The sequence below is a fragment of the Mandrillus leucophaeus genome, unplaced genomic scaffold (assembly GCF_000951045.1).
Source record: "Mandrillus leucophaeus isolate KB7577 unplaced genomic scaffold, Mleu.le_1.0 Scaffold928, whole genome shotgun sequence".
In the NCBI taxonomy this organism is placed as follows: Eukaryota; Metazoa; Chordata; class Mammalia; order Primates; family Cercopithecidae; genus Mandrillus; species Mandrillus leucophaeus.
This window is the reverse complement of record NW_012110119.1, coordinates 389,055-406,054: the sequence shown is the minus strand read 5'-3', so window position 1 is coordinate 406,054 and position 17,000 is coordinate 389,055. Positions and strand designations below refer to the sequence as shown.

Sequence of the window (17,000 nt, the reverse complement as noted above, 5' to 3'; positions counted from 1 at the left end):
GCCCCTTCTCTTCTCTGTTCTGGAGGCCACACGTTTGAATGACTAGTACAACAGAATGTTTCTAAGGACTTTTTATTTAATAGGAATTTATTTTTCTGCTTGGTATTCTACTCATCAGACTTCAAAAGAAATGAAAGATATCTGACAAAACACTAGTCCAGGAAAACAAAGCTCAGTGGCAGAATATTTTCATGCTCCTCTGCTTGTTGAGATGGTCACTAATCTTTTCTACAGCTCCCATTAAATTGCACAGGGAAAGAATCTGATTTAATGTGCATACTCAAATTGAAGATGCTTTCCCATGGTAGTCATTTCAGACCTTTAACACTGCAAGTGTTAAGTTTATGTGGGTAAAACTGATAACTGACATGGTTCCGAGAAAGCACTATGCAAGCCAAGCCTTAAAAGTTTTGTTCTAAGTAGGCTATTTGTGAAAGCAATTTTCTATGTAACATGACTTCACAGAAGAACCCCTTAAATGGCTCTGACTCTCTTAGGGACTAGATTTATATCCCGTAAATTGACATAGATGACAAACAATCTTCAATTTTTAGGCTAATGACAACCAATCAAAGGATCAGTGATAATCATCTTACACTTGTTAATGAATTTACCAACTGACTTTTACTCAGAAACATTTCTGGTATTTCTGTAGAAATGGTATTTCTGTGCAAAGTTATCTTTACAAAATGCAAATGTGGGCATGTTATTTTTGCTTAAAGCCCTTAAAAGGCTTTGCATGGCTCTTAGAATTCAGATCATTCTGCTGTCTACCAGGCACTGAGTGCCTCCTGGTACAGCGTCCTCTTGGCCTGTTCTCCACCTCATTCTCAGACCTAGTCCTTCTCCAGCTGTTGTGGGTTCCAGTGTCTGTTCCCTTTGTCTTTGAGGCTGCCCTTCCCTTCCTCTCTATGTGAATTCCTCCCATCCTTCGTATCTCACTGCCACTTCTGGGTCTGTCGTGTTCCTCTTTGTCAACGTCCTTAGTGCTATTTGACATTAAATGTTCATTAGTGTGATTATGTGATTGATGTCACCCGTCTATCCTTGACTTAAAGCTACTGGAGAACACAAAACCTTGTCTGGTTTGGTTCAGTGTATCCTCAGTGGCTAGCCCAGGACCTGGCATGTGGTAGGTGTTAGATAACTACTACAGAAAAGAATGAATGAGAAATGAGAGCTTCCAATAACTGTAAGAGAAAACTACCAGTTTTGCTGACATTAGAAGAGACTAGTCAGGCTGGACAGGTTTTTTTTTTAATTACTGCTTAATATCACACATTTATAAAAAATCCCATTTAAAACCAGGCTTAGGATCATACACTTTAGAGAAGCATTATTGAAAAGAAACATAATATGAGTTACACAGATAATTTAAATTTTCTAGTAGCCACATTTTTGAAGTACAAGAAATTGATAATTTTTATTTTATATTTTAATTTACCTAGCGGAGTCAAAATATTATCATTTTAATATTAATATTTCAAAGTTAATAATTTAAAAGTTATTAATGATATTTTAACATTGCTTTCTTCTTGGTTCAAGGCTTCAAAATCTGGTATTTTAGATTTCGGTATACCTTAATATGAACTAGCCATATTTCAAGTCCTCAAAAGCCATATGTGGCTGTTTTGACAGTGAATTTAGGACAATTTTATCTAGAAGTGAGCTGATGGTAAAGACTTTCAGTGCTTTAGAAAATGAAACCAAATGTTTGAATTGGAACAAGAGTTACTGATCATTTGATACCAAGTGCCCTGGTTATTACACACAATTCTATCTTCCTTTATGAAGAAATCCTTTTTACAGTGACCCCTTTTAGATGTGACACCCAAAGCATGCGTATCTGAGAAAGGCCCTTAAGAGACTAAGAAATTTGTGGCACAGATTAGACAAATAGCACAAAAAAATGTTACACTTCTTCCTTTTCTCCTTCCCTGTAAAGAACGGTTAAGTATGGGAGGCAGCTCAGTGTCCCCTGGCTTTCTTCCCTGCATGCTTCTCTTCACTTCCAACAGAGGAGATCCGCTGGTGCTCTGCAGGGAGCTCGGGAGGCATAACCAGGAGGGATGAGAGACTGCGTCTGCTGCACAGGCAGCTCAGCCACGACTGAAAACAACAGCTGGCATGTTTTTCTGCAACACTGAGATTGTCTCCGCATTCTAATTCACCAAACTGTATTCCTTTATTCTTTCAAAATTTGGCTAATTGCTTTCATCTCCTTTAAAACCTTCTTAATCTAGCTTTAGTTATCCAATGTCATCTCTCTGTTTTTTTCTTTCTGCCCTTTCCCATTTCTTTTGCCATTCCACTACTTTCCACAAGACTACGCATGCAGCGAGTTCAAGAACTACTTATGCATTCTTTGACAACTACTTAGGAAGTAAATGACTGGTATCTCCCTCCACTCCCAACCAAATATATAGGTATGGCTAATAAAAATGCATGTGCGGTCATCTTTGTAACTAACATACAGGATATAAAATAATTGTTTGAGAACATAATAAGAATAAAATATAGATTATTTCATTATCTTTTATGCAGAGTTAACTCTTAAATATCAGTAGTTATGATTTTCAAGCAAAAATATATTTGGACATTTAGTTGGTATGACATGGAAAGAAAGAGTTAAAGAGTAAAATCCTAGCCAGTGTTTGCCCAGTGGGTAATTGTGTGAACGCTTTACTAATTGCAGTAGAAGTCAACCTGAAACTTATTAAGAAGGAGCTAGTTTTGTTTTGTTTTCTGCAATTAAAAAAGGAACAAGCTCATCTCTTTTGTTCTGGTTTTAACTTGTTTTTCAAATTTTTCTCAAGGTAGGTCAGAGCAATGCAAGAAAATATTACCTCATATGCCAAGTAAAATATACGAAGAAAGTAGATGATACTTGAAATACAGCTTAAGTGGGTTATTATGGAATCCTGAAGTTAGAGAATTCTATTTTATACACTACAAATATCTGATCTTAATTTGAGCTCTTTTTGAATTTACTGAGTTGGCTAATTATGGAATGATGGCTTTCATTGCATAATCTCAAAGATATTTTTACAAATCCAAAAATCAGTGTCCTGGCTTCTTCTTTATGAAGAGAATGAATACCAGTATTTTGAGAGCTTTGAGGGCAGACACTATAATATTATTAATTTCCATGACTGGAGAGTATATACGCTACACAGAGCTGGTAAGAGTTTCTTGTCTGATTAGATGAACTTATCTTTTGACCAAGGGCATCAACAATGATAAGGCAAGTGCATTAAGGGAGCTAACATAATCCATTTGCTTATGGTCTATTTCATTACATGACTTACCATTAAAGGTAAACAAAGTCTTTTTCACCCATAGTTTGTCACTCTTTGCCAAGTAAGATCCATTTAACTCTTGACTTATTTTGATTACAAGACTGAAATTGTAGTTCAATTGTTGTTGATGAACATACAAAGCACCATGTAAATAAAAGATAAATATTATTAGAGAAAAGCCCAAATGTAGTTGTGATTTACTGTTTTAAAATAGAATTATTTGGTTAGGTTGTAATTTCTATAACAGCTTTAGTGTATTATAATAAATTTAGGAACCTTAAAATATATTTGGTGTTCTTGGATCCCAATTCAGTACATATTTCATATTACCTTCATGCTTTCAAACTCCCTAGCTCTATGACCTTGGCATAATGACCTTGCCTCTCTGTGTCTCAGATCCTTCCAAGTAGTTGCAACTGCAACTGTCCAAAGTTCATTCCATCTCCTAAGATTTAGGGCTTTGCTGTCAGGTACATTGTAAAGATATGAGTGAAAAGTCCCACAAAAAGGGTACATGCCATTGTCTTTTGTCTTACAATAAACCTTAGCTGTTAGTATTTTTTTCTTTTCATGTAAACATGGATTTACTGGATCACTGACTGAGCTCTCTGACTGCATCCTGTGAGCTGCACTCTGACACCTACCTGTTTGCAGTCTAGTAGAATGACAGGCATCATATTTTATTGTTTAAAAATTCTTACGTAAAATCACCAATTACTCCTAAATGATCAGTGTAGTGACAATTTGGTGTACTATAACTTCTTTTATGGGCAATCGTTAGTTCCCCTACTGATTTAATTCCCAGGTAAGAATTGTTTTTCCCCTTTGTATGCTGAAGAGTGTTTGTGATGAGTTACACAAACTATAGAAGGGAGAACAAACTCCCTCAGCCTCTCCCAACAGGGAAAGGCCCTGAACGACTGCTTGCTTAGCAGAATAATTACAGCTACTGCCACTCCACTCTCCCTCTTCCCATATATACACCTTTTAAGAGTACCAGGTTAGGACAAGTGCTGGTGCTGGGCTGACCCTGGGTGTGGACATATGCATGTAAGCAATTGTTAGAGATCTCTTCCCAGGTTTCTTTTTTTTTATTATTACTAAAAATAAGGTTTATGGAAGTATAATTTAGATATAGTAAAATTTATCCTTTTAAGGTATATGGTTCACTTTTTTGAAAAAAAAATTGCTGTATAACAAGTAAAATCAAGATATAGAATATTTCTATCACCGTAAAAAGTTTTCTCATACTCCGTTGTAGTTAATTCTTTGCCTTTACCTTCAGCCTCTAGCTTCCTATAATTTATCTTTTTTTAGGATGTCATATATATGAAGTCTTACAGTATGTAGTCTTTGTGTTTAGGTTCTTTCATTAGCTCAATGATTTTGAATATTTTTTTAATTGCTGAGTTGTATTGTATAGATGTACTGCAATTTATTCACCAATTGGTTGATATTTTAGTTATTTATGATTTTGGTGTTTATGAATAAAAGTTCTATAAATACATATTTAGGTTTCACGTGGACATGTTTCATTTCTCTTAGCCAGTGCTGAGTCATAAGGTAAGTGTATGTGTAAGTTTATAAGACACTGCCAAACTGTTTCAGAGTAGCTGTACCATATTGCCTTCCCACTAGCAATGCCTGAGAATTCCAGTTGCTCTGAGTTTTTGCCAGCTTTTGATATTGATTGTTTATATATTTATTTTTAATTAAAGCAATTCTACTAGGTCCAAATTCCCTTTGATATCTCTATAATGATGTTCTAGGCATCTTCGTGACCCTGTGAAAGCCTTCTTTTCTCTTGTTAGGAAGGCAGTTTGGCCAAATGTTTTATTAAGTCCTGAACATTTGCTTCTGTGAAATCAAGTTCTTCAAGTGGAATATGGCTGTAGGAGTCAGGTGAATTGAATTGCCTTTTGTCAGCAGGCTGGCTGGTTAGAACATGATACTAATGGCCTTTCAGGCTTAGTAAAATGAAGCCTGTTCCACTGCCAGAGATCACTCCCATATCCCATATAACTACTTCAAAACTGGAGCCTTTACTAACAAAGAACTCCAAATAAGAGGGTAAATGCTTCAGTGGAAATTATCAGCACAGAAGTACCCTAAGCCACATATTCAGTTATTGCCCAAACAACCTCCTACAAAATAAGGAGGGGAGTCAGGCTAAACACCAACAGGCTAAAGAACTTTTAATTGAAATGTCACTTTCACTATTAAACAAAAAAGCCATCGCTGTGATGTGTGATAAAAGTTGATGGTGTCCTATTTCTTTGTGTGAAATTGCTTTTCTCTCATCACTGACTTAATTTGATTGCACCAGTTTGTCAGCTGTCACATTTAACTTCCCTCAGCTGCAAAATATAGATAATGACAGTCTAAGCAATTTAACAGTTATGTGCCAACATTTTGTTTCTTCTAATCAAGATAAACTAAGAATTATCCCCCCACCCCATAACTTTGACATAATAAAAAAGTTCAAGGTTTTCTTTTTCCTTTTTGTCTGTCTTGTATTTTACAGGTGGCTTGTCTAATATCTTGCATTTTCGTCCTTATAGTCATCTATGCAATAGGACCTTTGCTCTACTGGCTGCCCATGGTACGGTACTGCTTTTTCACTATCTACTTTTAAATTTAACTTTTCATGAGAATCACTATATATAAAATTTCTTGGAAGTATAACCTCAACAATCATAAATCTAGAAACCATGTTACAGAAGTAAAGTCTGAATGAGGGAGGTATGGAAAGCTACCACATTTGAGGCAGGCATGGGAGGGGGTACTGTGGCTGTTTTTTTTAAGTTTTTGGCTCTCACATAAGAATGGCATTGTGGAAATAGATTCATTCCGTGCTCATCTGGAGGGTGAAATTAGGCATAGTCGGTTATAAGAAGTATAAATTTTACTAAAACTTTGTTAGAAAAACATATGTGCTAGGGCAAAGAAATAGGAAACAAAATACAGCTTCCCGCTGTTGATATGTCTGTTATATAAAGTGACTCAGAACATTAGTGCCAGTGCTTCACCTTCTTCTTCATAAGGCTGAGGCACCAAAGGAATGCAAAACACTGGGCTTATGAGAGCCAGTCTCCATCCTTTGTTATTCTAATTTTTCACGTGTGTAGTGAGAATAAACCATTTCCATGGGAGGATCTTCCAATAATCAAGTTTGCTTTTCAAGAGAGTTATAAATATCTTCAGGTGAAGTCAGATAATTGACATTTAAGGCAATTATAAGAAAATATATGATGTACATATTTAATTTCATGCAACAAATACATTTCAAACAAATGACCATGAATATGTATAGTTAAGAGGGCATTGAGCTTCATGACATTCACCCTTACAATTTACTTATTTTCTTTTTGTTCTTATTGTTTAGAATTATACAAATATTACCTTATGAATTTCTAGAATATATATTATTTTCTTAAAGTACGATGATAGGTTAGTTTTAAACAAAACAAACATTGCTTTTGTCTTCTAATTGGTGATTGCTTTTCTCTATTAAGTACTTTAAAAACAAAACAATAAAATACCTTGGCCCTTCTAAATTTACGTTACAATTTTTATGTTGCTTCATCTTCAACTTACATTTTATTTCTAGTGTGTCCTTGCAAGCATTATTGTTGTGGGACTGAAGGGAATGCTAATACAGTTCCGAGATTTAAAAAAATATTGGAATGTGGATAAAATCGATTGGGTAAGTAGAAATTTGACCTAAAACTATCCCTTTTCTGCTTAAACTTATGTTACCAAATACACACTAATAATTTTATTTGCAGCAGATAGATTTAGCCATTTGAGACTTGTACACTTTACAAACTACCATTTATTTTTTCCAAAATCTTAATAAAAGCATTGAAATATATATGAAACAGAAATAGAGTTTGGTCAAATTTTGATGAATGTGTAGTTTGAGAACTTTTAAAGAAATGCTAATAATTTCAGTGAATTTGGGATGTCTAATTTACAATATGAATTAATTTTGGAAGTAAGACTTACCAGGGAAATAGGCACTAATAGAAATGTGACAATTTATAACCTGTATGAAAAACTATCATTAATCACTAAGAATGCATGCTGCGTGCATATAGGGTGAACCTCTTAATGGTGACCACTTTCATTCTAAATACAAAAGGTGTCATGAATTGCCTTTTAAATGGGTTACATTAAGAGGACCATGCTTGAAACAGATTAAAATATACTGAACCATGATAAAGTATGATTTCTACTAACATAAATAGCCCACTGATTCTAGAGAAACCTATCTATGGAAGAGCAATCCAGAATACTCTCCCTCTCCAATATGGGAGACGTACTTCATAAGTACCCTCTGTTTAGCTTTACTATGACAGTCACCATATTGAAATATAATTATTAATATGAAATACACATTTTCTCTTCTTCAGATCATTTTCTCTGAGAAATTTTGGGATATTATTTATGCTGGTGCCTACTTTCATAATATTCCTCCTGGGGCTCAGTATTACTGAGCTCCTACCAAAGTACAATGCTGGGCACCATGAGGAATGTGCAGATGAAAAAAGAACTGTCCAGTCTCTCCAGACAGTTATTTGTGCAGGAAGTAGACACAGAAACACTAACTTATTATGCAAGACAGGATACAACATGACCTGGAGGGAAAAGTAGGAGCTTAGTTTTGGGGAAAATAGAGGCAGGAACATTTAATTTGGACTGATTAACATGAAAGACTGTCACAGAAGAGTTGAAATATGAACTGAGACTTGAAGGAACAGTATTTTGTAGGCAGAACAAGAGGCCAAAATTAACCATGACTTTTTAAAGGTGATATATGTTAGGTGGCTCATAGAAACAAAGAAATGAGAAGATGCAAACTTTCTCAACAAGCTACTTGATTACCCTGTGGTATTTGGCATGGGTAGAACATATAATGTGAGGATGCAAGTAGTGACAGATGATACTGGAAAAGTTAAGAATGGGTTGGATTGGGAAAGGCAACTCATGTCTTACAAATATGATTTGATTTCATTATGAAGGCAGTGAGACATCACTGAAAGGTGAAATAAGAATAAAATGTATTAGAAAGGTCACTTGAGTAGTTTGAGGAAGACGGATCAAACTGGTGAAATATACAGAAATTGGAGCACTGCTTTAGACCTTCAGGCATATAAATGAGGAAGGCCTAGACCAAGGCTGAGACCATGAAGTACAAGAAAAAATCAGATGAAAAATATCAAAGAGATTGTATTTGTTAGTCCTCACCACCAGTTCATTATATAATGTGGATCAGTTGGAAAGACTTCTGAGTTTCTATTTAGGAACACCAGTGAGGGATAAAGTAGATTTTATCCCTCATAATTTTTTTTGTTGTTATTATAAGTAAGCTTGTTTTTCTACATGGATGCCCAATGAAGTTCTTTCTTCTTACTCATGAAGTTTGGTACTATTATCAGAATATTACTGTGGTTGAGCACTCAGTTTCAAATTTCTGAGCATGACATAATCTTTTGATCTCATAATCAGGAATTATTTACAAAATTTTTCTTCTAATTTATCTTTGAATATTTTTTCAAATCTATGTATTCTGCTGTCTTTTTAGTGAATTTTCTATTTGTTTTTACTTTGTTTTCCTTCATATCTAAATATTTTCCCAGGATTATTTTGTTTTTCTGTGTAAGTGATTTCTTTGGACTAGTCACATATCTCTGATTATGTATTTCTAGTTGTGATTATCTTACTTCTTAATTTTAAACATGGCTTTTATTTTCATTCATTTTCTTTCCTGTATTATTCTAGCCTGCCTGCTTTTTATCTCCTTCTGTTTTTCTGTTTTTCATTGATCATTCCTTCTTTGAATTTTTATATTTAAGGTTTTTTTCCTGAGATTATATTGCCTATTACATATCCGAATCTATCTTTTGCCTCTTATTCATTATTTTCTTTCTTTATTTTCCTCATTTCCATGAATAGGGCCCTTGATGATTTATTTAGAATTGTAATGCATTTTTTAGGGGACCTATTTGCTGGAAAACAACATAGGGAGAGCAAGAGGTTGGAAATGAGGTAGAGCAGCCCGCAGTTCTGATTTAGATCATTGAAGCAAAGCCTCAGAAATCATAGGTTCACTGGTGATCTCACGCTGTTGTCATCTCTCCATTCTTCATCTTGCACTTCCTGCAGTCACCTTTACTTAGGAAGTCAGATTGTAAGTGATACAAATGGCCTTTCACTCTGCAGTCCTCTGGTATCAAATAAATCTCTATGAGTACATTTCATTTTTCTCTGGTAGCCCATCTTTGACTTTAGAACTTAGAAGCTGTTGCCCCTAAAAGCTCTTACCAGATTATTGTACAGAATTTTCAGGATTCTGGCATTTAAGCAAAAATCTATACTTGATTGAGCTCTGAGGATAAGTTTGTTGGCTTCGAGTGTCCTCCTTGATTATCACCCAAATTTCACAGTATTTGGCAAGTCTATATCGTATTTTGTAGTTAGAAGTTTTGACCATGTTCTGGCTTCATTGATGCTGATTTTTTCCCTTCTGTATTCACATTTTATATTGTTTTGGGTGGATTTTAATAGAGGAGGGTTGAGTTAAAATGCCTTTAATATACTCTCTAAATCTGATATCCAAATCTATACTTAGAACATTAATTCTAGCAGTAGTATGGCAGGTGGTTTACAATGCAGATAACAAAACAGAGAGTTATGTAAGACACTGTCAAAAGAGTTGAGGAAAGGAACGGTGTGAACTAAAGTATCATTAATAATTTGAGAAAAGGATATGACTTGAGATATTTTTTCTTAACAATTTATAGAACTTGTGAAATGATTGGACAGGTAGATTAAAGAGGAGGAAAAGTAAAATATGATTCCATACCTTCTGATTAGAGTGTATTGAAGGATATTAGTGTTATAACTGAAGGAGAACATTGGAGGAAGGACAGATTCTGGGGTGAAGTTAATGAGTTCGCATTTGGACATGTTAAGTTTGAAGGTGTTTGATAGCTAAAAAATTGTTTAAGAGCTTAGAATTTGTAGTCTCCTACTTAGATGTGATAGTTAAATACTTGGAGTAAGTAGGCAATAGGGTGCAGGCAAAGATACGGTGTGAGAAAGGTGACGTGGATATATCAGGTGCATGATGATTCAGTGGGACATTGGGTTTAGCTTGAAAATAGCCTTCTGTGGTTGGAGTGAATAGGTGTCTCTTAGTTGCCAAGGGATTCAACAGTGAAAAGCCATGGATTATTGGGTTATTGGGCATAGCATTCAAAGGATTATTGGACTATTGGGCACAGCATTCAAAGTATGAATATTGCACAGACTTTTGAGGATATAGGCTATATACCCAATATGTATAATGTCTAGATTACTAAATAGATGGACTATGCCTAGAATATCATGGAAGTAAAATTATCCAAGATATGGGTGTGTGTGTGTGTGTGTGTGTGTGTGTGTAAACTAATTTGAAGGTTTAAAGTTTAAAATATCATGTACATAGTCATCACATGGAAAATTAGAAACTGTTTCACCTCTTTACATTTTTTATTATGCTTTAAGTTCTAGGGTACATGTGCACAATGTGCAGGTTTGTTACATATGTATGCATGTGCCATGTTAGTGTGCTGCACCCATTAACTCGTCATTTACATTAAGTATATCTCCTAATGCTATCCCTCCCCCCTCCCCCCTCCCCACAATAGGCCTAACAGTTTAATATTGATGCTATTTTGAGTTGTTAGTCAAAACCCTCTTTGAAGTTATGAGAAAATAGGTGTCCAAATGGAGACTCATTGGCTCAGAACTGAGTTTGAATAGCTGAACATTGGATACAGAATTCAGATCTGTAAAAATTTAATAATAGGGATCTGCCACAAAAACAGATAGTAGAATAGTTAGGCTAGGGGGAAGTGAGGTAATTTAGTAGCTGTTAAACTGTGCTTTATGCCGATGTATTTTCTACAAAGACAAAGGATTGTGTCCCCTACTGAAGGTCAACACTGGGGTTAGTTTGTGTTTGGGGACTGTGAGTACCAAATAGGGAAGAGAGCAAGTAGGAACACATAACAAAAAATAAAAAATAGGGGCCCAAGAGTCAACTAATTCTTGATAACTGTGACAACTAGCATTTGAGTCTTTAACAGGAATTATTACAGAATGCTATTGGGATTTATTCTAACTAATGGAACTATTTATTGGTCTCTGTTATTAATTTCCATTTGATATTTTTTCAAAGCTATAAAGGTAGCCCCAGGAAATAAGTAAGCATTTGGAAAGCCCAACTTATAGTAGATGATGTTGTGGGAGAGTAAATATGCTTTAAAAATAGAACCAGATGGTACCAAAATTTCTGGTTGCTCTGATGAATTCTGGCCTCCAGGCTCTATGGTTTTTTAAGTGGCAGGGACCAGGATCCTTAGTTCCCTATGCCATATTGAATCGTGTGAGGATGGCCCAGAGGAATTAGACTTATAAAGCTTTTGGTGAGGTATTATTCTGCCACACTTGGGCAGATTCAGTTAGCATTTGAGAATGAGTAAAACTCAGAGTCATCATGGAAAGCTAAAATAATGGTCAAAAACTTGCAGCCTTGTTTTGTATATGATTAAGTATAGCATAATACACCAGGAAGAAAAAAACACTCTATATATAAACAGAAGACTCAAATGGCTATGTGTTCACCTGAATAAAGAAAAACCATCTCAGCTGGGAATTATCTCATAATAAGTAATAACCTAGCATTACATTTGTAGATGATGGATCTTAACATGACATTCATTTAAATTGCATTTTCTCTTTTACTCCAGAATGTTTGTTTGTCCTACATCAAAAGGAATTTTATGGATAAAATTCCCTCCATTTGCTTCCAAGGGCTTGGCTTTTCAAAAAAACCTGTTAAGAATCACTCAAACTTAGTGTAGATAAATAATCCAGACAAAGGAGAAGCATTTCAAAAACAGCAACAAAAAAGAGCCCTTTAGAAATATTTATTTCAGATTTGTCTGAAAAACATTTACACTCCTTCCCTCCCCAGGATTCTGCTATTTTTAGAATACAGAAACGCTTCTAACTTCCTCATTTGTGTATGGAATTAAAATATGTTTTCAAAGATGTTTTAAAGTGATAATATAGCTATTGGGACAGAAATAAACAAATTTAGAATTGCAGTCAGAGGCAAAGTGCTGCAAGTTTTGGGAGGAAAAGACAGAGGTTAAAAACATTGTTTGTTTACTGTTTGATAAATGCAGGATTTAGTGTTAAGAAAATATAACCTGTATTTCGCAAATTATTTTGCTTTTAAATATATTTTTTCAGCACTAAGCTTAGATATTCCAACTATAATACAACATCTTGTTGCAAATTATAATTTTAAGTGGTGAACAAAACAGCAATAACTTTGGTATTCCAACTAAAAGAGAATTAGAGTTTCATGTAATCTTTTGAAATGTTCCCAAAAACCAAGTTGGCCCTTATATTTTAGCTTTCATACTGAATGGCCCCTTACAAATAAAATTATAATGATCTCTATAGTGATTGATCTAAAAGTGGCATTGGCAGCATTGTTTGACTCAGTCATTTTAAAATTAGGCTTCCTGAGCCTTATGTATTAATAAATGACATTAGTTATTTTTATGGCAGTCCTAGAAGACAAAATATTGTTGAGAATGACCAAAAATCTGTACACAATTGCTTGTAATAATATTACATTAAATGAGAAAGCAGAGGGAAATCATGGCATGCTTTTGAACCATACACATCAACCAACTATTTACAGATCTTAAATATAGTGTTTGTTGGGGATTGAACTAAGGGTTGGCAGTGTCTGGAAATAAAAGAAGAAACTTTTCCCCACCTTTGCTGCTGAGAGTCTGATGGAGCAGGATTTGTTTCTGTATTTCTGAACTTCTATTTACCACTTGTTAAGTAGTATCTTCTTGCTGAGAGATCTGGTCACAAGAGTGTTAAGAATACAATTGTGAAGAACTTAGCAATCATGAGAAAGAAGTGAATTCCAAAGGATTCACAACTTCTGTTTCTTGTTTCTCTTTCAGGGCATATGGGTCAGTACATATGTATTTACAATATGCTTTGCTGCCAATGTGGGACTGCTGTTTGGTGTTGTTTGTACCATAGCTATAGTGATAGGACGCTTCCCAAGGTAGGACCCTATCTAAATGCTCTGTTCATTCTGACACAGCAGCAAAATACATGGTTACTTGCCATATGGTACTTGCTAGTTACTTTTATTTCTGTGTAACATATAGTACTACAATCTCATGTTTTTCTTGCTGTCAGAGAACTAGGGACAAACAGATAAGAAAATGTTTTATCTGCATATGATATTTAACAATGTTGATCTTAATGAAGATAAATAGCTTATCAACATTATAAAATAGAATATATAAACTCTTTTAAAATAAATAAACCCCTAGCCTTATACTGCGTTATAGAGAGATTTCTTTAAATTAAGTGAAGAGAGTTAGTAGCTAATGATCACAAATCATTTCACAATATAATTATTTGGAAAATTAAATAACTTCAGAACATTTTATTTTTCAGAAGTCAGATTAATCTATTTTCTAGATAATTTATTGAGAAACACACTCTCTTTTTGTCATTTTACTGAAAATTTATAAATCATTTCCCTAGTCTGACCAATGCTTTTTCTGCTTTACAAAGTATTCATCTGGGAATAATGTTTCTATTTACTTCACATCCATCTTTCCCTTAAAGTTATTTGTGACATAATGTATTCTAAAAAATGTTGTTTTATCTCTATAGAGTCTTTCTTTATAGAATTTATATATTCAGATTCAATATTATCCAGTCCTATCTTGCCATTGATTCTTTCTTTTCTTGCTTTTCATTAAAACAGTATTTTATCAATGCTGCATACTCTCTTGCCTTTTCTCTTTTATAATTCTTCTTTACTAATCCACATGTAGTAGCTTGGAGAGATGGGACTCTACTTATATGCCTCTGTTGTTAACCTCTATCCCCAAATATCCTAGAGATATAGAGATTTACCAATGTCCTCTTATGAACAAATGGGTTATAGAATATAAATCATTTCAGACACATTCTAGTTATTAAATGACTACTTTTGGTTTCTCCATTGTTTATATAATGATTAGGAAATGACTTGTTTTGTTTTCTATCTGCTTTAATTTTAGAGCAATGACTCTAAGTATAAAAAACATGAAAGAAATGGAATTTAAAGTGAAGACAGAAATGGACAGTGTAAGTTTAGTTTTACTTTTCCTTTATGCAATTGTTAATCATTTTGTGGGTGAGATAATTTTAAGATATCACAAAAATTAGATAAATTATGATAGTAAAAATATAATTGTTTTTAATTAGTATAAACTTCGAATGGTACATATGTGATCACAATATATGTGGCAAACGACATGCAACAAATCAATAGAACAAAAGAAAATCTCTTTGGATCCAGCATTCAGATAAAAGTGTAGCATGGTTCCTAGAACCACAGTTCACTGTAGAATCATGGCCAAGATTGATTCAGGCATTTGGACACCTCTTTTCCATTACTGAGTTGCATAAAGTAATCAAACTAAACTGATAGTCTATTCTGAATTAAGTCATGGAGAAAGATAGAAATAGGAAAGGGAATGAAGCAAATTTGGTTCATGGTATTGCTTTTTTTTTTTTTTTTTTTTAAAAACTCAGTCAACTGTATGTTAGCAGAGGGTAATTCAGTCCAATGGCTACAGAATGCCAATAGAATTGGTTTCTTACACAGTGGGAACCTTTTTAAGGACACAACTTGTATAAACAGTCTTGCTCTGCTCATGCTTTGGAAAGCCAATTGATTATGTCTGAATTCTAGTTTGTTGTTCTAAAGGATGACTATAACAGTTTAAAGTGAGGGGGAAAATGTTGACTTGAAATATTTTTGCCAATTAAAAAAAAATTGCCCTCATTTTGAACCTGCTTTGTAAATGTTTGACTAACCTTTTTCCCTTTATTTTTCACATACACTTGTTTCAGTATCTCATAATTCCCCTAAGGATAGAGTAAACTGGCCTCCCACCAGAAGGACCAGTGTCAGGGTATTTCCAAATAGACTGGAAATAGGAAGTAGCATCAGGAACCCTCTGCAGCACCCAAGGGAATGGCTTATGTTTTTAATACTATGGAAAGATTTGTTTCACAGAGAGCTATTTGGGTTCAGAGCCTTCCAGGGTGTTCTAGGCTCAAGTTTTCCACCAACTTTGCCTTTTGTTTCTTTCCTTAATTTTTCCATGGGAATTTAGTGCTTGTGCAAAGCCCCAGACTGACTTTTGGGCCCCTGAAGTCCCCTGTGTATCCACACCACAAGTACACATGTATTAGCCCTGACCTCCTTAGCTTTGAGACTGAATTTGGCTTTGGATTTGACTATTTTCAGCTTAAAAATCACTGTTTAATAAATTGTCTAATCCTTAACTACTTCTTGGGCTAAACATGTAGAGAAGTGAATGAGGGGATTTGCAGGAAGATGAAAATGCTAGAAATTTCTCCACATCTTTAAGTCTTGATTGATTTCAGTCTAGTCACTGACCTGAATAATAACTGTTTCACATGGAGATTTAAATTTTATTATAATATTACATCTCTCTAATTTCTCAATTTTTTAATAAAAAATAAGAGGGACAAAACTAAGATAAAGCAAGAGTTGAATGTAAGTTCTCAGGTGGAATTTTCGCTAAATTAAAATAATCTGTCATTTACCTTTTCCATTTATGCACTCTTCCACCTCTTCTTCATGTGAAATGACCCTTCGTGATTTGAGAGATCTCTTCCCACTCAGTGAATTTAACCTCACTGATAATTTCTTTTCTAGAACAATTTGAATCTCTATTCTTTAACAAATACATTTTTTTCATATTAACTTAAAACAGCACACTGGCACAATCACGTAGTGCAGGGTTGTCCAATCTTTTGGCTTCCCTGGGCCACACTAGAAGAAGAATTGTCTTGGGCCACACATAAAATACATTAACACTAATGACAGTTGATGAGCTAAACAAAAATTGGAAAAAAAAAGTCTCATAATGTTTTAAGAAAGTTTATGAATTTGTGTTGGGCTGCATTCAAAGCCATCCTAGGCGGCATGTGGCTCACGGGCCACGGCTTGGACAAGTTTGATGTAGTGTGATTAGAGGATCAGGCTAAGCTTTGGTGCTTTGGGATGACTAATATGACAGGCCTAAGAGTTAATTTTTATTTTTTGTTTCTAAGAGGTTTACTCTTGTCCGAACATTAGTTTGACAACTTAAGGTCTGTTTGTTTTCTTGAGTTATTTGTTGCAAATATCCTCACTTTGCAAAGTTCAATCAGTTTTGTAACTATAGGAGCTTTTTGAGATTTTCTAGTTTAAACATTTGTCTCATTTTTGGAAATGAGGGAACTGAGAGAAGTTAAATGAATTGTCCAAATTAACATACTTAATATTTTCTTTCTTTCATACTCTGTCCTCTGTCTGTATGCATCGCTATTCTTTGCATCTCCTCTACAATGGAAGTAAAGCCTGAAAGAGTATTGCTTACTTAGTTGATAAAGAGTTGTCATTTTGTAGAATTTACCCTCCTCTCCATTTCTAGATCAGACACTTGCCCCAAAGGTCATAGAGAAGACTGTTTTAGTTGCACATCACCAAGTGATGGGAAAATGGGCAAAGCAGACACCTTTTGTGTCAAAACTTTT

At 34.5% G+C, this 17,000-nt stretch overlaps 1 protein-coding gene across 1 annotated transcript in view; it reads left to right on the top strand.

Annotated features, from left to right (window-relative positions):
• SLC26A7 (solute carrier family 26 (anion exchanger), member 7) overlaps window positions 1-17,000 on the top strand; it is a 148,227-nt gene that overhangs the window by 94,951 nt on the left and 36,276 nt on the right. Inside the window, exons 10-13 of the mRNA XM_011970104.1 lie at window positions 5,824-5,901; window positions 6,910-7,005; window positions 13,343-13,449; window positions 14,465-14,531. Coding sequence (XP_011825494.1) covers window positions 5,824-5,901; window positions 6,910-7,005; window positions 13,343-13,449; window positions 14,465-14,531 — 348 coding nt within the window. The remainder of the gene's footprint in view (window positions 1-5,823; window positions 5,902-6,909; window positions 7,006-13,342; window positions 13,450-14,464; window positions 14,532-17,000) is intronic.